Here is a 21,041-nt window from a genome sequence, read left to right on the forward strand (position 1 = left end):
GTATAGAACCTGATACAGCTGCCATATAAACCGATCTGGGATCTTGATTTCTTGAGCCTTTAGAGGGCGCAGTTCTCATCCGATTTGGCTGAAATTTTGTACAACGGCTTCTCTCATAACCTTCAACATACGTGTCTAATATGGTCTGAATCGATCAATCGTTTGATATAGCTCCCATATAAACCTATCTCCCGATTTTGCTTCTTGAGCCCCTACAAGGCGCAATTCTTATCCGAATGAACTGAAATATTACACAACGACTTCTACAATGTCCGAATATAGTCAGAATCGGACTATAACTTGATATAGCTCCAATGGCATAACAGTTCTTATTTAATATTCTTTGTTTGCCTAAATAGAGATACCGCCCATAGAACTCGACAAATGCGATCCATGGTGGAGAGTATATAAGATCGGCCCGGCCGAACTTAGCACGCTCTTACTTGTTTTATTTTATATATTTTTTTCATCCATTTTTTTTTTTGAAAAAAAAAACTCCGAAATTTAAATTATTCTATACATATGTATGTTATGTATATTTGTTAATATCACGAATGTTCAAATGCAAAGGCATTTGATATAATACAAAGTTATAAAAAAACCCTAAAAATCTTAAATTAGATGAAGGATGGTATACAACGACTACAAAAGCAATGGAATACAATGGGGTGTGGCGTAGTGAAGTACATTTGGTATGCTAGACTATTCTAAGAAAATACCCCTTAACCTAGACTTATGCAAATCTTCAAAGGTTGCTAGTGAGTATAGCTAAAGAAAAACTAAAAAACTGGGCAAGCAGGTGTGAAAAAGTCTTCATTTGTACTGGGGCAACCAGCGGCGGTCATTAACTGCTGCTGCCCTCGTCCAAGGCCAGCTCAGATTGCTGCCTCATTTCATCTTCCAGGCAGGACTTCCATGCCTCCTCATCACCATCCAAATGTGAAATGATTATGGGTAAACTTCGTCGCGGATGTGTAGTGATGTAGACAAGTGAGGGGAAATTAGAGCGTAGACCGAATAAATTCTCCCTGCTAAGAATCTTTCTGCCCACCTGCTTGCCTATAGTACCGGACTTGAGATTAACATCTACATGATCCATTTCCTCATCATAGTCATCATCATGGTTGAGGCGATTGATTTCCATATGCTGTACAGAGCGTCGGTTCCACATATCCCTGCAGGGCTGCCAACATGCTATGACTATACCCAGCAACATTAAGCACAATCCCATGATATTGGCGTAGAAGGGAGCATTTTGTACCATGCTGAGTATGCGGGCACTGTCCTTGGATATGCCGGCGTACATGTCAAACCATACCACAGGGAAGGCCATTTTTCGTTTGGTGGGAAAGGAACTGTTAAAGATAAAAAGAAAAGAATAATTTTTTTGAAGATTTTTTTGATTGTAAAAAGCATTTCCTTACATTATATGGCTGGTGGGTCTGACATAAATATTCAATTGCAAGCGCCCCTTTATTTCTATCATCAAACCGGTTCTCGGCTCCAAAGTTATTAAAGTCTCATGCCATGTCTTATTCGGCTCCATGCCCTCCACTTGTTGGGCATAGTAAGGATCAGCACCCAAAAAATGTGGTTTCGATACCAACACTGGCAAACCAAAATAACAGCTGGTTATATTGAAAACTCCATATGGTACACATTCACCATTGCAATAACATTTAGATTCCGGATACAATGTGCCATTATCAAAGACACTTGGTGATATGATGTAGCGATAGCCTCGTATTCCATCAATGTAAACCTCATCCAAGTAATCCATTTTTAGGGCCCGACAAAAGTCGGTGAAAAAATAATCAATGGATTCATGCTTTTTCAGATGTGTACGTTGGAATTCCCCCGGGGAACCGTGTACAGCATTGCATCCTTCGGAAAAGGCTTCGGAATAATTTTTACCCTTCCATAGCATCAATTCCCCTAAACGGTCGATATCTCCAACGCCGGTGTGAATACTATGCTTGCCTAGGAATTCTGAGGTAGCATTGCGCTGAAAAAAAAGAGAGAAAAAAACAAATCAATATTTGAGAATTGAATAATTTTCGGCTATAACTCCGTTAACACTGCTCATTAAATCCGGATTTAAGACTCTCGTCAGCTGCTGTTACAAAGGGAAAACAGATGATTGTACTCAAAAAGTTGTGCAAATTTGCACAAATTGTTATTGGAAGTCGTTCGCTTACTTTATTTGCCAGCAGAAGAGAGCGGGAAAATGCGTGAGAGCTAGAAAAATTTTGGAAGTTTGGTAATTAAGAGCTTGTAAATCTCTAAGAAGTCTTTTTAACAGCAGAAATTTGCAGCATCGAACAGCTGCTTTACGAAAACCAGCTGTTAAATTCAAATAAATAGCAAAAGAGAGTAATGGCTATTTTTAACCTGCTGCAAGTTTTTACTGGAAAAGTGCACAAACAGACCTTAAATAAATTCGTTCACCATTCCTGGACACTTTGCTCTCTTTCAAAGGCAGCAAAAAAAAAAGACACAACTCTTATTGCATGTTACTTAAAAGGAAGTCAAGATAACTCTAGGAAAAGTAAACGAAATGATGAAAGCGGATGACATAAGCTATGCACTTATGTTCATAAAAATGTTGCCATAAGTGGCAAATTCCCGCCTAACGTTCAACAGTGGAGTGAAATATTGCACTGTTACTATAAAAAATTGTTCGTCCCCAATAAACTGATTTGTTTAATGCCAAAATATTTAAAATGTTTTTTGCGTGTAGTAACCATATGACTATGATCATTCACAATAGTTGGCAATTTTTAGCCCTGACACCCAAAAACACTAATTCACTTATGGCAACACAAATTGAGGCTCGAATTCAATTGTCAAAGTTAAAAATTCTTTGACTTTTGCTCATTGCTTTTGTGGGATTTGTTAGCAGAGTTGCATTTTTAATGCGCATGCATAGTATGTAACTCCATCTTTAGGCCAAAACAGAATGAGAGCTTTGATTTAAAGAGTCGCGTTGGAAAAATGCAACTCTGCACGCAAAGTCCCGAAAGAAAGGCGGAAAAGTTAAAACATTTTCAACTTTGAGTCTTGAAAGCCATCGCCGTTCTGTGTTGCCACACGTTTTTGGTCGTCAAAGTCGAAAATGGTTTAACTTTTGCGAGTTGATTTTTAACATTTGTTTGCAGAGTTGCATTTTTCAACGCCACGCTCCTCAACGTTTAGGCCTATGTGACGCTCATTCTGTGTAGGTCTTTTCTGTGTGATGGAGAAAGTGACGCAGTGCTGGGCTTAGGGAAACAATAGATGGGCTTTATTTTAGTACAATATTCCTAACTTAAGATTTTCTTTTTAGAGGATACTTTATAGTTTTTAGAGCGCACAATAAGCCGATTACTGGCTTAGGTGTATATCCATAGTGGCATGGGGCGGATTAATATCTGCACCCTCTTTTCAGCCTAACCTAATCTACGAAACTGCATGCACAAATCTTAATAAATTTTATTTGACTTCTATGCCCAAATATGTTTTGCAAATTTTACAAATATTTTCGTCCTATTGTTTCAAATCAAATTCAAAGTCCTTACATTGCAAAATGCTTGTTAAAAGCCCTATCTGTAGTGAGAGCGACCTCATCTAGGAGAGGTCCCCTGAACTCACCAAATTATTTCATATATATCTTTCGGGGATTGGCCAATCTTGGCAGCATACTATATGCTCTTTGCACGGTCACACACCAAGATTAAAGCGTCATCCTCGAAGCTAACAAACTTGAGCTCCCTCCTTCTCAAATAATTTTAAATGCAAATTGCAAATTTTGCCCATGAACATTCCACTAAGGAATAGGGGCAAACTTCTCACATATCAATGAGTGCAGTCCGATTCAAATTTAAGCTCAATGATAAGGGGCCTCCTTTTTATGGCCGTGTTTGAACGGCGTGCCGCAATGTGACACCTCTTTGGAGAGACGTTTTACATGGCATAGTACCTCACAAATGTTACCAGCATTAGCAGGGGAAAACCACCGCTGAGTATATTTTTTGATGGTCTCGCCAGGATTCGAACCCAGGCTTTCTGCGTCATAGGCGGACATGCTAACGTCTGCGTTACAGTGGCCTCCCAAATAACCTAAAAATCCCACAATTATTCAATAGCCCCAAAAAACCCGTCCTTGAGCCCTAGTCACAATATTCCTATTGGAGCCCTTTGCTAGTGGTACGCTTATTATCCTGCCCATCAACATCGTATGAACTCAATTCAAGAGGAATCCTCATATCAACCAGAGTATCATGCATTTGACACATTTGATGTGTGGTGCCTGGTTTTAAAAGAGACAAACGTCTATGTTTTTGGAATCAATCCCAGCCCCCTTGGAATTGAGCTAGAACTACCCGGGTCTACTGTGGAAGGGTAAATGCATTCTTGGTAGCTAGTTTACTACTGCAGCAATCTAGTGAAAACTATTTGAACCTTCCATCTTAATGATCAGGTCTGGAGCTAATAGGAATTTTGAACATTTTTAAATTAGTTTTTTTTTTTGCTTGATACTCAAAATTTAATAAACTTCTTTCTTTTTGCTCTGATTGGTCGAAGCAATTGGTTTCAAAACTCCGAAAAATGTTTATAGTATTTGAGCCACTGTGGTCCGGAATTATATCATAATGATTATTAATCTTCATGCATAACTAAATACAAGAAAGTGTGAAACACATCGTCGATGCTTTAACTCTTGTAGTTTAAAATGTCCATAGTTTACAGGGTATACATTTTTTAATTAATCTTTGATTGTAAGTTTTAAGGCGGCCTACCACAATAACTAAAATCAGTTATTCAAAAAAAGTCTAACAAATTTGCTTCATTTGTTTAGCGCACGCTTTGTTTTATTTTTAAACAAATATCTGTGACATAATGACACACATATGACATATAAGACCGGTTATAACGAACCCAAATTCGTTGATAATTTCGATTGAAAGTTTTCTAGACAAGTGGGAACCATTTATTGATGTATAGTAAAAAAAAATCGAAGCATGAAAGCGGATCTTTAATGTTTGGACTAACGGCGGTATTCACCAAACTTAATATAGATTTCAAATAGGTTTATTTGACAGGTTTCCTCTATAGAACTGTCGAATTAACCAATTTGATGGCTTTATTAAGTTTTGTGAATAAGGCTTTGGCAACAAATTTCATTCTTTTAAAGTTCTTGATTCAATAGTAGATTTCTACTATGGTAGATAGCACTGTTCAAATAATAAAACTTCACTGAATTCTCAAAATTGTTACCTTATTACGAGTAAAAACTGGATAGAGAAATTAGTTTAGCGCTAATAACTTGTGCCACGCTGAGATTAGGACAAATATTAGTGAATGGAACAAAAATAATAGGCGTTATGTATAAGAAGAGTTCCGCTTAATTGGTATATGATATCTCAAAATATTGAGGCCTGAAAGCAAGCGAAAAGAGATGATTCTATGTCTGCAATGCGAACTTCTATAGAAAGTGTAAAAAGAAAAGGAACTTAATGTTGTGAGGTCGTGCTGAATACTACTAAACGGAGAATTTACATTTTCTCTGTTGGTTGCCAAGGGATTTGTTATTCAGTTATTGAGGAAGAAGAAATACATATTTATGGGGATTGATACAGAAAATTGTGCAGTGAAAAGACTACTAACAAAAAAACGGGGATTTTAAATACATGAGACTAAAGGTGATAGGAGAATGGATATTTGATGCAGGAGAATTGGTGCAGGTCATACCATCGTGTTGAAAAAAGAAGTTTCCGGTCGGAAACAATTGAGTTCGAGTGCGAGGCACTATTGGTAGCGGCACAGTCTTGGACTGACGAAACTCTGGTATTGCCATCTGGAAGCTCATGCTACAGAGATAGATCAAAGCCAGAGGACAGATTAAATTTTATCTTAAGCTCTTTAGAGCTAAGTTCCGTAAATAGAAATTCCTTTTTATTTCAATTGTCCCAATGTTTCGTCAATTTTTGATTGACATCTTCAGGGGATACGTTATAAATTAGGATATATTCACAAGAATTTTTTCGTCAAAAGAACATTCATTAACGACATTATTTATATTGGAGACAACTTAAATTTTAATATCACAGATCTTTATATTGCAACACGGCAACTTATACTGGATAAAGTTGGCCTGGGGTCTACATTCTAAACTCAGGGACTGAGATTTGGTTTCGATTGCCTGATCATAATACGGCCCTGCAGGCGGAGATCCAATTTACCAATTTATGATATGATATGAACTCCCATTTAAACCGATTTCACTTTTGAGCATCTGCCTGGCAGAGTTGTAAAATGATTTCAAATATTTATGTAACATAAATGTTTAGAATTAGTGTATAGAATCTATCTCATTTGTATTCATCATTCGTTGACGACTTTTTTAGTCTCAGATTTAAAGAAAATTATTGAGATTGTGCTATTTTTTATGATTGTGATAAGTAACTAATAAACTCTTGCCCTTTGGTTTTTTATTATACATACGTCGTTTACATTCAATTTAAGGAGGAAAAGTAAAGCGAATTCTTTAATGATGAGTGTTTTTCCTTTGGCTACCTGTGCGAATGATTTTGTTACAGAAACCACATTTTTCAGGGGCCATAAACTTAGAAGCTTCGACAAATTTGCAAGCTACACGTGCTAACTCAGGTATATGGCCATAGTATAATGAGATGCTCCCATTCGTATATACCTGTTAGTAAAACATTGAAAATATCTAGTATAAACTGGTGTTCATTGAACAATTTGTGTCATTCAACCAATTGAGAGAAACCTGAATAATGGTAAGGTCTTTTGCATTCAAGTTATTTAATACGAACAAGATTTCATTGGAAAAGATCTCTTTTAAGACGGATAAGAACAAGGAAACCTGAGGCAAGAAGAATGCAACGCGACAATTGTTAATGGACCATTAGGTGAACGAAGTGATATGCCCATGAAAAATCGCGTCACTGGACGCTTTAAACTTCTTAAGACCAATACAAAATAACGAAGAGAGGATCGATGTAATTGATATAGAGCCTAAGTCCCTATGGAGCAAGGTTTTGAACTTCCTGCATATATGATCAAGCCATTTGTGTAAAACTTCTGAAAGACAACGATCGCTGCAGAAAAAATATAACTTTGAATTATTTGACATAACCAAATAGAATAGATGTGCAAAGAAGATGAGAACTTCCACGATTTAAAAGTTGAGAACAAAGTCCACGTTGGCTTTTTCAGCGGCAAAACTGCTTGTGCTAATACCATCCACCCATGCAAGCAAACACCATTGCCCGTAGCGACTTTTTCCATTTACCAACTCAGCGATACTTGATTATTCCCAAAGTCACACGGACCTATTCGACAACAGTACAGATAGTTCTTGGGAGGATTACAATGCATCATCAACGAGAAGAAGGAAGCAAACCCCAACAGGCATTGCTAAACGCCTTGTTACAAGCTCAAAGGTGCCGTCTCACGTAGCAACAAAGGTCTGCCACCAGCTTTTCGCTGAGGGCATGGAAATTCCAGTCAGTCAGGAATCCACAAGGGTATATGCAAGGAAACTGCTTGGGTGAAGATTTGCTAAGCACCCTCTATCTGGAGAAGGGGAGCAAGCACCTTGACGGCAAATACCTGGAGAGCTTTGAATATCAGGCCGTAGTCTTGAAGAATGAATCCAAAGAAATAAAGTTGAATGCACTCAAATTAAAATATGGGATAGCTCAAACTATTGCAGTAGGACCCCAGATTGGGTTAGATGAGTTCAACCTGTGGGTATCAATTGTGATGATTGTTGCCAGTACAACAAACGAGAATAACGACAAAAAGACAGGCGTTGAAGTTCGATTGCAGCAAATGTTAGAATAGAGAAGTCATGCCACACCCAACTTCATCAGTTGCTAACATCATGTGCTGCTTCGTGCTCTTTACGTTGTCTCGCACGATGAGCTTTATGGGTCGACTACATCGAGTACTTCTTTTTGCAGGAATTGATAAGCAATTATGGTAAATTGAAAGCTGCCTTCAGAAATGGTAAAACTCAGATTAAGGAAACAGGCGGCTGGAGAGACGACATGAAGTTTATCTTCCACTTCACTCGTGTCTTCTGTCACTTCACCGAGAGGTCTAAATTCCTTTTTGTGAAGTTTAACCAGATTCCAAACATCGGCAATGCACGAACTCTCGTGGCATTCTAGCTCTTCTTGCATTTATTCTGATGCCTGAAACCATGAATCGGTTGCGCAAAACCTGTTCATTAATTTCTTACTCATGGGGTGATCATTGGTTCAGTGGTTAAATGTTTCGCTCTGAAGATATTGAAGCACTATCTCAAGCTCTGAATTACTGCCCAACAGCAAAATAGGATACAGGGATATTAGGTTATAAAAAAGTCATCACCCTAGTATAGATATCCTCATTTGACATCTTGAAAACCTACAGGACACAATTCTTGCCTTTTATTATAAAATTTTGAATCTTCCAGAGGATTTAACTACCGAGATCTATGATGTACGATATATTAACTTCAGTCGAAATTAAAACATTTTTATTTGTTTTAAGCTCGCAACTACACAGACCCGAAATATCAGCATAATTTCATGTTTTCATAAAGCCCTGACATTAACAAATCGTTGTTAAGGGTTCACATGATTTTTTTTTCCATTGTTAAGGACTAAAAAAATATAAAATCGAAACAAAATAAACGCATTGTGTTCTTATGCATAGCGCAATGCCTTGACATATGGTGGTGGCTTGTAAAGTAATTATAAACTATGGAGGCCACCGTAGCGCAGAGGTTAGCATGTCCGCCTATGACGCTGAACGCCTGGGTTCGAATCCTGGCGAGACCACCAGAAAAAATTTTCAGCGGTGGTTTTCCGCTCCTAATGCTGTCAACATTTGTGAGCTACTATGCCATGTAAAACTTCTCTCCAAAGAGGTATCGCATTGCGGCACGCTGTTCGAACTTGGCTATTAAAAGGAGGCCCTTTGTCGTTGAACTTAAACTTAAATCGAACTGCACAAGTTTACCCTTTTTTCTTAGTGGAATGTTCATGTGCAAAATTTGCAATTTGCGAACTATGGATAAGGAGTTGGCCAGTTCAATATTGTTATTCAGTTACACATAATTTATGCATAAAGGCTTGCTAAGGTTAGGATAGATTGACGTTCTATTTCCTTAACAGACTCACTTAGACTATTTTAGTCCAGACCAGGCCTCTAGTGGGAATCGATTAACCGCACGCTACCAACTTGGCTACCGAAGCGATCAATTTAAGGAGATACTTGCATTTTAAGTTATTTAAATTTAAATACCAATTCTTTGATTTTCATTTCTAAGGACAAAAAAAAATTCAAAAACTGACAATCACTTACCGCATAGGCATAACCAATTCGGTCCCATGGCATAAATAGGCCCAAAGAGGTGCGCATGGATGTAGGCAATACTGCCAATAGATTAACAATGTCATCGTTGAAACCCTTGAAAAAGAATTCATCTACAGTTCTCTTCCAGATCGCACCATTTTTATAGAATTTCAAAGCCATATCGATTAAGGTGCGCTTCAGATAGGCCCAGTTTCTTGATTTAGAAGCAGCCGCCTGCAACGAAATACATTTTTGAAATTTTCGAAAACAAAAAACTAAAACCACAAAAGATCTGTACTTACCGCCATAAGAGCATTAATGGATATCAGGGTATCATTTAGAGAAACCACCGTTCTCTTCTCATCAAGATAATAATAATGGGTTTTGCCATAGTCCATGGTATTGTTCTCAGGATGCCATTTGAAGATTTTCTTCACTGGCACCTCAGTGTAGCTGATGGGCCCAATTTGATTTACCTTGGGTTTTGTTTTCATGTAATAGAACTCCTCGGAATTGGTCCAATTGAAAAAATAAAAATCTATGGATACATTGACATCTGGATGGCTCCACATTTTGGTAATTTCAGCATTGGGTCTTAGTTGCAGGTTCTAATAAAGGAAATTAAAAATTAGAAAATGTTTGATCAACTAGAAAAAGTTCCTACTTACATAATCTATGAAACGTTCAATAAACGGCCTCGCAAATACCAGACAAATACTACCCAGTGCTGCAATGATAACTCCCAGGACCACATAGCAGGAGTTCATATACTTTCGTGTTGTTTTCAATATCATTTTGGAAGATCGATGTGGCATCTTGTCAATTCAAACCGCTTTCAGGGACTGTTGCAGGTGGTGCTAGATCTAGAACGCGAAGAAAAGTCGTATGGAGAATTGATTAAAACAACTGCCTACTTTGTAAGGCTGCAGTTAGCAGAATCCAATTATAAGTTAATATCACTCTAGCTTTGACGAACGTCAGTCAGCGACTAGCCAAATCTTTTGGTTTGATCGAAAGTGATGTGAAAGACTTAGCCAAGATTTATAATTTCGATGGGCTACAAAGCAGTACTGCTGACTTTATTACGACTTGTTAGTATTGCTGACTGTATTATGACTTGTTATAATTATTAGGGGGTAAACTTGGGGTCAGCACGTTCTGACTGGCCACAGTGATTTAGATATGAAAATTACTTCTTTCGCTGTGACGAATGCGAACTGAATAAATTTGAATTAATTTTCATCAGGATTTTTTTTTTTAGATAATTGCAATAAATTGTATGCTTGTTAACATATCATTTAATTATTAATTTTCCCGATAGAATTTAAGAACAAAAATAAACAAAAGGAATTGGGGACACATATTAGAATTTGAACTTAATAAATTATTCAGTGCTTTAAATTGTTTCTGTATTCGTTAACGGCCGAGTGGCCGAGTTGAGTGACATAATGGGGGTAAAACCATTATAACAGTAACAGTTAAACTGTTACAACATTCTCAGATTAATTTCTACTCTATTAGCTATTTTTGTATCAGTTCACCCCACACTTCTCTTTGGTCATAGTTTTCGTAATTATGGTTACAAGGTTCCTCAGAAATCGAAGTTGTTTTTAAATTATCAATTCCCATACTTACGAGTCCGATTCAATCACAATGAATCACACAAACCATTTCATGGGATTTTTCGTTTTACTCGTCTGTCGTTCTGATCTGTCTGTCCTTCGGATAAAGAAAAATTTCGCAAAAAAACTCCTAGGCGATAAAAAATTTTTACCAAAGAATAAATAAAATTAAAATTTAAGAGATCTGTACAACAACTTGGGATGTCTTCAACAGTCCTTTAGTATCTACACAAAATGAAAAACTTTAATACATTCTCTTATCTTTATCAAGGGAAGAGTGTGATTTTGATGTTGAGCATCACTTTTCAGATTTAAGCTATAAAGGATTATCTGAATTTGAAATTTTGTTGCCTTAAATTGCCTCTAAAAGTCACTGTCTTCTTGATTTATTTATGCACCCAGAGATTTTTATAGCGTAGGCTTGTGACGAATATAATCATCAACATTCGTAAGTGTATACAGCATCAGGCTAAATTATTACAACCATACGTATTAGGATTCCACATGTGTTAAGTTCTAAAAAACGACAAAAAAAAGTGTTAGACCTTTTCTTGTTAAGGCTGGGCTCAACCATTTTTAAACTTTCACAGCTCCTAATTTGTGGCTTTAGGGGACTCGCTGCTTCATTCTGGTGAGAATCAGGGACCTTAATTTGGAAAGTATTAGGATGATCAAGAAATATTAGCAGAAATTATGGCTAGAGCACTGGAAGCATTGCTACTCAAGAGCAAGTGGTTTACTGTTCACTCTCGAATTCCAGTTGAGTAGATAAGATGACCTCATACACTTTTGGCGAGGTAAAACTGACTATTCGGAAAGGATGCGCCAGGTTGTTCAACCGCCAATTAATTGGGCATTGTGAGTGTTATAGAGGAAAAAAGAACGACATTCTAAGTCTTCTTGTCGATGAACAACCACCTCAATTTATAGTGAACGAACTTACAAATTTCATCAGAAGCGCTAAGCTGAATAAGGGGCAATGGGCCCACGAAATCTCTGCACTGATACTGAAGAATATGGAATAATCGTAAATCCATTACCTCATCAAGGTCTTCAACCTATCTTTGAGAACTTTCATAGTAAATGATATCTAATGGGAAAGGTGAGGCCTAGTTTTAGTATCATTTTCCTTAGAGAAGGTTAGTTTTGGTATCCTTTTCCTTGGAGAAGGTTAGTTTTGGTATCCTTTTCCTTGGAGAAGGTTAGTTTTGGTTCCTTTTCACTTGGAGAAGGGTAGTTTTGGTTCCCTTTTCCCTAGGGAAGGTTAGTTTTGGTAACCTTTCTATTGGATAAGGTTTAATTAAGTACTCTTTCTCTTGAAGAAGGATATTTTTAGTACTCTTACTCTTGGAGAAAGATAGGTTATGTACCCTTTCTCTTGGAGAAGTTTAGGTTAAGTGCTTTTCCTCTTGGAAAAGTTTAGGTTAATTACCCTTGTTAAGAATCCTTTCTCTTGGAGAGGGATAATTTTGGTATCATTTCTCTAGGAGAAAGTTAGTTTTGGTACCCTTTCTCTTGGAGAAGGGTAGCTTAGGTACCGTTTCTCTTGGTAAAAAATAGTTTTGGGACCATTTTTCTTGGATAAGTGTAATTTTGGTACCCTTTCTCTTGGAGAGAGGTAGTTTTGGTACCGTTTCCCATTGGGAAGGGTAGCTATGGTACCCTTTCCCTTTGGGATGAGTAGTTTTGGCACCCTTTCCCTTGGAGAAAGGTAGGTTAAGTAAGGGTCGGATATCTAGAATAGTCTCCAGTGCCCTAGTGGGCGTGGACCTCATCGCTCCGCCTATGCCAAGAGAACATGTTCTCTGTACCTGTTGTATGGTCCTTTTATTGCACTTTTTCTCCATAGCAGTCCACCAAACTACTGAGGCGTAAGTAGGTATTGGTCTAATCAGGCTCCTGTAGAGTCAGTGGACTATTCTAGGATTCAGGCCCCATTTCGAGCCTACGGCCCGTCTACAATGGAAAGGTTAGTTTTCGTAATGAGAATAATTGCAATAGGTTTTCCATAGCATGGCCCACAAGCTGTTATAATTGTTAATACGCGTTTGCTGCGTATTATTAACTCATCCGATTATTTGTCTCAGAAGAGCAACACTCATCTCATGCGCGCACATCAGTTTCAAATTAATTGCATAATTCTAGCTGTCTCAAACATGGAGAATACAGCACTTATGATGGCAATAAAATTGCGAAACCTATTATGACAGCTCATTTACACCTTTTAATTCTAGTTAAGAGCTCATTGAGAGTTCATGTTGAAATGATTGTCTTTAACCTTACATATCATTTATAATTGTTTTATGTCAACGACATCAATCAGTGGTTCCTCACCTGCCTAACTTGATAGGTGGGAGGGGTTAGGGGGCTTACACAAAGCCGCTATAGTGATGACAATACAAAAAAACAAATGAACTGATATTTTACTAGATCGAATCAAAGGAGCTACACCTACTCTTCGTATCTACAAGCTTCTGGATTAATTGCAAGGCGGGTTTTTATTCTGCAGCGCAGATAAATTAAAACTCAACAATAGTTACTAAACATTGTTGTTAATGTTTCCCCCATTATTGCCAGCCATTAACATCAACATTTAATAAATGCAAATAAATACGTATGAGTTATGAAAGCAATTGTAGCAATTCTAGCGTCTACAATGCCTTTTAAATACAATTTTATTAAATGACGAAGTTATTAAATGAAATTGTGTAAATGGTGACATATTATAAGTATTGTTATGTATTTCCATATGCAGATTTGCCCATGTTTTTCAAAGTAACACCAGGGATACTTCTTTTATATCAATTAGTGATGTTCGATGCAAGTTTAAGTTCAGTGATAAGGGTCCGAGTGCCATGATGTATAGAAAAGGTAAAAAATTTTCTGTCGTTTTCGCATTCATAGAATGAACTCCTCGTTATATAACACATCATATCCATTACGACAGGCCACCACCAGCAGAGATCAGTTGTTACCTATATTTACTATTCCTCTGTAGTTAAACGATCAAATGGTCAACGATCACTACAAGTCATCATAGTGTAATTTATGGATAATAATTGATTGTCAATTAATAATAATTTCCTTTTTTTATATAATTTTAGATCGTCGAGTCCTCAATTAAAACAAGTCAATGACCAGTTCAAGTTATTGATAGCAAATTATTAAATAATATTGCAAATAAATCATTAAGAGCACCCTTGATTATATATCATAGATGATCACAAATTATATATAATCAAGCAGGCTCAACAAAGGTTAGAACAAGTTCTTTGTGTTAGCTAATGTTCTGTTCACAACTTTTATTTTATAGATCTGATCAAGAAATTTTTATGGAAGGATTAAATGCTTCCAGTTACAAGTTCCTGTATCTTATCTCTAAATCAGAGTTTTAAGTTGACTACATTGATGGTTGTTGTTGTTGTTGCAGCAGTGTGTTGTACACTGAGGCGCAGCCGTTGCCGATGAAGGACTTCATCGGGTCAATCCGGTACGTACAACCGGCTGCCATGAAATTGACTACAATGCTGTTGGTTATGAAATTTTTTGGGGCCACTTAGAAAGCAATTCCGATAGTCGTATCATAGCTTTCAGCAATACATATATGTTATAGGATTCCTGCCTGCGGATTTAATTGATCGGTCTTCTTGAATGTCCTTCTAAGAAGTTTAAAACGGCTGTAAAGTTAGAAAGCAACGAGTAGAGCTGGCAAAATATCGATGGCACTATAGACATTTTATTTATCGGCTGAATATGGATTAATATTTTCCCCATGGATACTATCGCAAAAGTTAATTTTTGGCAAAACTAAACAAAAATAAGCAATTCGACACTGACTGTATCCTTTAAGAGACATTGCGCCTATAGAGGGCGCAATTTTCATCCGATTAGACTAACGAAGGCTACTTGAGCTGCTGCCGCGACAGGCGATCTCCAGGAATGTTTGCCATAAGATATGTTTCTATCAACCTCTCAAGAGTCTTCAGCATAAAGGATGACCGACTAATAGGACGAAAATCTTTCGCCTTAGTGTGGAAGTGTTTTCATGCCTACGGAATGAAAATGACCTTCGTGTCCCTCCATCCCACAGGTATATATGAAATGCAGATACAAGCAGAGTATATCTCCCTAAGCCAGGGAATCAGTGTAGGGAGACAGGAGCGATAGGAAAAGGACTGAAGACAGAGCGCTCTTTTTCAAAACGCTACTTGTGAAAGGTTCTACTAATTTAGTCCTTCCGTTCGCCTTGATCTTCTCTGTATTGTGCTATGATTTCCAATAGCTGTCATGTAAATCGATCTTCAGATTCGACCTCTTAAACATCCCAATTCTTAACTCCCTCCTTAGTGATTGGTTAGGTTAGGTAAGAGTAGCAGTCCTTTATAGACACACTAAGACAATTTTTGGTCCATTGTGATACCACAGTAGCAACAGATCAAGGCTTCTGGCGGGAATCGAAATCATGACTCCAGCACTAGTTATTCAAGCACGCTACCAACTCGGCTTCCGGGGCGCCCTTCTTTAGTGGTACACCTATTAACTTTAGAATTCATATTAACCTCACAAATAAATGATAACAAATTATGGTCATTCCAACAATTATTTACTGTCAATCTCTGTCCATAAAAATTGTCACTTTGCATTAGATTATAACAAAGCAAACATTTGTTTTTATCTATCTAACTAGAATTGCAATTAATTTAAATTATATAAATATATTTATAAACATGACTTCTAGTAGAGGGGCCTTAGCAAACTGGTCATCGTTTAATACTGAAAAAATATACGAATATGCAACTATTTAAGACTTGTTAGGAATTTTTTACTCCCCTGAGGGGCACCCCTTTTGCGGTTTGCCACAATAATGACAAACTTAAAATCTCTGTAGCGTAAATGTATGATATGTTAAACAATTTCTGGTAATGTGAATTATTTAAAATTGTTTTTTTTGCATAAAATACAAAATACACTTAGAAAAAAAAAACTGTTAAAAGGGTAAACAAAAAAATGTTTTCTTTGTTATAAATTAAAATTTGGCTGCAATTATTCAAGTGAAATTCTGTAATGGCTTCTAACTTCAAAGTCAAGTATAGTTCAAATCGATCTAGAACCTTATGCAGCTTCCATATTGATTTCTTGAACAATTCGAGGGTTTCATTATTATTTAATAATAATGACCAAAGGAACCTGTCAAATGCTGTCCATCGTAATCACTAAATAAGATTTGGCCCAGCCGAACTTGAGGCTCTTTGACTTCACTCCGCATGGAATAATGCAATGTACAACTTTAATTGAAACCTTTTTTTAATGTTAGACACATGGTGGCTAATTTGTGTGCTATTATAAAACTTAACTTGCAATCTTTTGACATTTACAAAAGTGTGTCTAGAATTACTAAACCTCTGTAAGTCTTATTAAAATTACTTAATCAAAGATTTAAGTAGCAAAATAAGTTAATAATTACTAATCACTTATACTACTTATGAATCACTTAGACTAGGAAGGAATCAATCTGTAGTAGTAAACGTGAAAATATAAAGTGTTTCTGAAAAAAAATTGCGTTTGTTATTTTTCATTGAAGGTGATAATTTCTAATTATCTCCTATCATATGCTTGCGTCGTAAAACAATATGACACGTTGAAAGTCAAAAGGTGCCTAGTCCATTTCCCTGTCCAGTGCATTGCAGAGTATATCTTTAAGGGTAACAATTTATATAATTTAATTTGTATTTTTTGTTTACCTAAGCATATTCATATTTAATGAATATTTACCAGATAAATGCATGTTTTTTTCGCCATTAGACTAAGTTTAATTAAAATTAAATGCATAGAATAGGAAATCGACAATTTACACCGGGAATTAGGGTCAAAAAATAAAAGAAAAACAGTAAACTGTTGCCACTATTTAGTTAATAGCTTTTAAATGGATGTAAATCGTTTGCTTCACTTTTATAAAGAATAAATCAAGAGTTATAAAATGAGATTTTAAATACGTAGTGCTAGTTATTGTAACAAAACAACTGCATAATAATTATTTATTTACTAGCCTAACCAGGCCTGCTTGCTGCGCTTTCTTTAACTCTTTAATATCAATTTAGGGTGGAGACACTTCGCCCTAATGGAGATATCGAATTCGTGTCACTGTAGCCTATGTCCGCCTATGATGCTGAACGTCTGCGTTCGAAACCTGGCGAGAACCAAATTTAAAGCGGTGGTTATCCCCTCTTAATGCTGGCGACATTTGCAAGGTACCATGACATGCATGGTCATGTAAAAAATTCTCTCCAAAGAGGTGTCACACTGCGGCACAACGTTCGAACTCGGCTATAAAAAAAAATCCCTTATCATTGATTGTGAGACGTTTTCCCCTGCTAGGTTCCTGGGCAAATTTTTACTCTACTCCCAAATACCTTTCTTTTGAGTCCTATATTACCGTATTGAGTCCTATATTATCGTATTCCGGTTTAGGGGGTATTTCAGGGGTGGTCACTTGGCCATTAAAGTAAATATAAGATTCGTGCTCTACTTTCAAAAACATTTCATGAGTCCCATAATGGCATGATCGGTAAATAAGTTGTGTTTGTGAATGTGGTGGACCCCAGGGACTTTGTCCCAAAAATGAATATAAATTTCCCGAAAATCAGCTCAGTCCGTAAAGAAAGTACGAAATGGTACCAAATGCTGTACTAGACGTTCGGTTTCCCCCATTTACAGGATTTAGTTTTCGCTACAACTTTTCGTATTTACGTCAATCCTACCATGATTTTTTATTAACAATTTTTAATTTTACCTGTCTCCTTTTGTTGCAAATGCAAATATGTAAGTTATTTTGTACCAATTACTACTTCTTGGTTCCAAAATGATCGATTTGTGAAAAAATCATTTATTCACCCAACATACACTTTCTACTTGTTCCTACTTGCCAAAATTTAGAGCTCTGTAAAGAAAGTACAAAATGGTACCAAATGCGGTACTAAACGTACGATTTCTTACGTTTACAACGTTTCGTATTTTGTACAACTTATTGTATTTTTTATCAAGACTTCAATCATTTGTACCGTCATTCCGTTTGTAACACTTCGAAATATTCGTCTAAGACCCCATAAAGCATATTCTTGATAGTCATGACATTCTGCCTGTCAAAGGCACTCTAACTTTAGAAGGAGTAAAGCTAAGCGCCTGAAATTGTGTACAAATACTTCTTATTAGTGTGGGTCAGTTGGAATTGGAAATGGGCCAAATCGGTCCATGTTTTGATATAGCTGCCATATACCGACAACCGATATTGGGTCTTGACTTCTTGAGTTTCTACAAGGCGGAATTCTAATCCGAATTGGCTTAAATGTTTAAATGTGTTTTGTTATAACCTCCAACAACTGTGCAAAGTATTAGACCATACTTCATCAGTCCATAACCTGATATAGCTGCCATATAAACCGATTTGGGGTCTTAAATTCTTGATCTTCTAGAGTGCGCAAATCTAATCCGATTTGGCAGAAATTTGGCACAAAGAAAAACAGTAAACTGTTGCCACTATTTAGTTAATAGCTTTTAAATGGATGTAAATCGTTTGCTTCACTTTTATAAAGAATAAATCAAGAGTTATAAAATGAGATTTTAAATACGTAGTGCTAGTTATTGTAACAAAACAGCTGCATAATAATTATTTATTTACTAGCCGAACCGGGCCCGCTTCGCTGCGCCTTCTTTAACTCTCTTATATCATTTTATGGTGGGGACACTTCGCCCTGTAGATATCGAATTTGTGCCACTGTAGCCTATATCCGCCTATCAAGCTGAACGTCTGCGTTCGAAATCTGGCGAGAACCAAATTTAAAGCGGTGGTTATCCCCTCTTAATGGTGGCGACATTTGCAAGGTACCATGACATGCATGGTCATGTAAAAAATTCTCCCCAAAGAGGTGTCGCTCTGCGGCACAACGTTCGAACTCGGCTATAAAAAAAAATCCCTTATCATTGATTGTGAGACGTTTTCCCCTGCTAGGTTCCTGGGCAAATTTTTACTCTACTCCCAAATACCTTTCTTTTGAGTCCTATATTACCGTATTGAGTCCTATATTATCGTATTCCGGTTTAGGGGGTATTTCAGGGGTGGTCACTTGGCCATTAAAGTAAATATAAGATTCGTGCTCTACTTTCAAAAACATTTCATGAGTCCCATAATGGCATGATCGGTAAATAAGTTGTGTTTGTGAATGTGGTGGACCCCAGGGACTTTGTCCCAAAAATGAATATAAATTTCCCGAAAATCAGCTCAGTCCGTAAAGAAAGTACGAAATGGTACCAAATGCTGTACTAGACGTTCGGTTTTCCCCATTTACAGGATTTAGTTTTCGCTACAACTTTTCGTATTTACGTCAATCCTACCATGATTTTTTATTGACAATTTTTAATTTTACCTGTCTCCTTTTGTTGCAAATGCAAATAAGTTATTTTGTACCAATTACTACTTCTTGGTTCCAAAATGATCGATTTGTGAAAAAATCATTTATTCACCCAACATACACTTTCTACTTGTTCCTACTTGCCAAAATTTAGAGCTCTGTAAAGAAAGTACAAAATGGTACCAAATGCGGTACTAAACGTACGATTTCTTACGTTTACAACGTTTCGTATTTTGTACAACTTATTGTATTTTTTATCAAGACTTCAATCATTTGTACCGTCATTCCGTTTGTAACACTTCGAAATATTCGTCTAAGACCCCATAAAGCATATTCTTGATAGTCATGACATTCTGCCTGTCAAAGGCACGCTAACTTTAGAAGGAGTAAAGCTAAGCGCCTGAAATTGTGTACAAATACTTCTTATTAGTGTGGGTCAGTTGGAATTGGAAATGGGCCAAATCGGTCCATGTTTTGATATAGCTGCCATATACCGACAACCGATATTGGGTCTTGACTTCTTGAGTTTCTACAAGGCGGAATTCTAATCCGAATTGGCTTAAATGTTTAAATGTGTTTTGTTATAACCTCCAACAACTGTGCAAAGTATTAGACCATACTTCATCAGTCCATAACCTGATATAGCTGCCATATAAACCGATTTGGGGTCTTAAATTCTTGATCTTCTAGAGTGCGCAAATCTAATCCGATTTGGCAGAAATTTGGCACATATCGTTTTGGTATGACTTCCAAACACTGTGTCATGTAGGGTCTAAATCAGTCCATATCCCGATTAGACCTCTAGAGGGCGCAATTGTTATCCAATTTGGTTGAAATTTTGCATATGTCGTTTTGGTATGACTTCCAACAACTGTGCCAAGGATGGTGCAAATATGTCTATGACCTGATATGGCCACCATATAAACCGATCTCCCGGTTCTAATCCCGGTCCCGGGATTTTTCTAATCGAGTCGTCTGCTAGTGTTGCCTCGATAATCAGAACTTTCAGTATCGTATCAACCCAATTTACTAAATTAGGGGGACTTCCATGTCCACCAAAGCGCCATGTAAAGACTCCAACTGTTTCCAGGAATGCCAACAAAGCAGAGTCGCCCACACCCAAATTTCCTTCAATGCAGCCAACCACATTATGAAGGGCACTATCAGCCGACCAACTCTGAGTGTAAGCATGCTGATCGCCCCATAGCACTGAAGAATCCAGAAGATCCCTTATACATGTGTCAATTAGTCTCTCCAATTAGAACTTGCACATGAGCAAGGGAAAACTTCCCACATGTCAATTAGTGCTGCCTGATTCAAGTTTAAGCTCAATGATAAGGGACCTCCTTTTCATAGCCAAGTCCTAACGGGGTAACGCAGTGCACCACCTGTTTGGTAAGAAGAAGCACTAGAGGGGAAAATTTAAAATTTTTTCTGATGTTCTCGCTAGGATTCGAATCCAGGTGTCCGGCATCATACCAGGACATGCTTAGTCTCTTCACGGTTTTCAAAATGAAGGATGAGAGACTGATTGGCCTTTAGTTCTTGGGTCTTTTGGGGATGAAAACCACCCGAACCGCCCGCCAACAAGTTGGTACGTTGCACATGATAAAACAGCTCCCAAAAACATCTCTAGGATTAGTATAGTATCTCATCATCTCAA

General features: G+C 37.2%; 1 protein-coding gene across 1 annotated transcript in view; it reads right to left on the reverse strand.

Annotated features, from left to right (window-relative positions):
* Positions 1–515: 515 nt before the first annotated feature.
* Positions 516–21,041, reverse strand: part of LOC106091860 (protein peste) — a 50,393-nt gene continuing 29,867 nt past the window's right edge. The window contains exons 3-7 of the mRNA XM_059364499.1: positions 10,020–10,214; positions 9,654–9,959; positions 9,361–9,585; positions 1,425–2,005; positions 516–1,355 (exon numbers count right to left, since the gene is read on the reverse strand). Coding sequence (XP_059220482.1) covers positions 845–1,355; positions 1,425–2,005; positions 9,361–9,585; positions 9,654–9,959; positions 10,020–10,166 — 1,770 coding nt within the window. The 5' untranslated portion in view covers positions 10,167–10,214 and the 3' untranslated portion in view covers positions 516–844. The remainder of the gene's footprint in view (positions 1,356–1,424; positions 2,006–9,360; positions 9,586–9,653; positions 9,960–10,019; positions 10,215–21,041) is intronic.

The sequence above is a fragment of the Stomoxys calcitrans genome, chromosome 3, assembly GCF_963082655.1.
Source record: "Stomoxys calcitrans chromosome 3, idStoCalc2.1, whole genome shotgun sequence".
NCBI lineage: Eukaryota > Metazoa > Arthropoda > Insecta > Diptera > Muscidae > Stomoxys > Stomoxys calcitrans.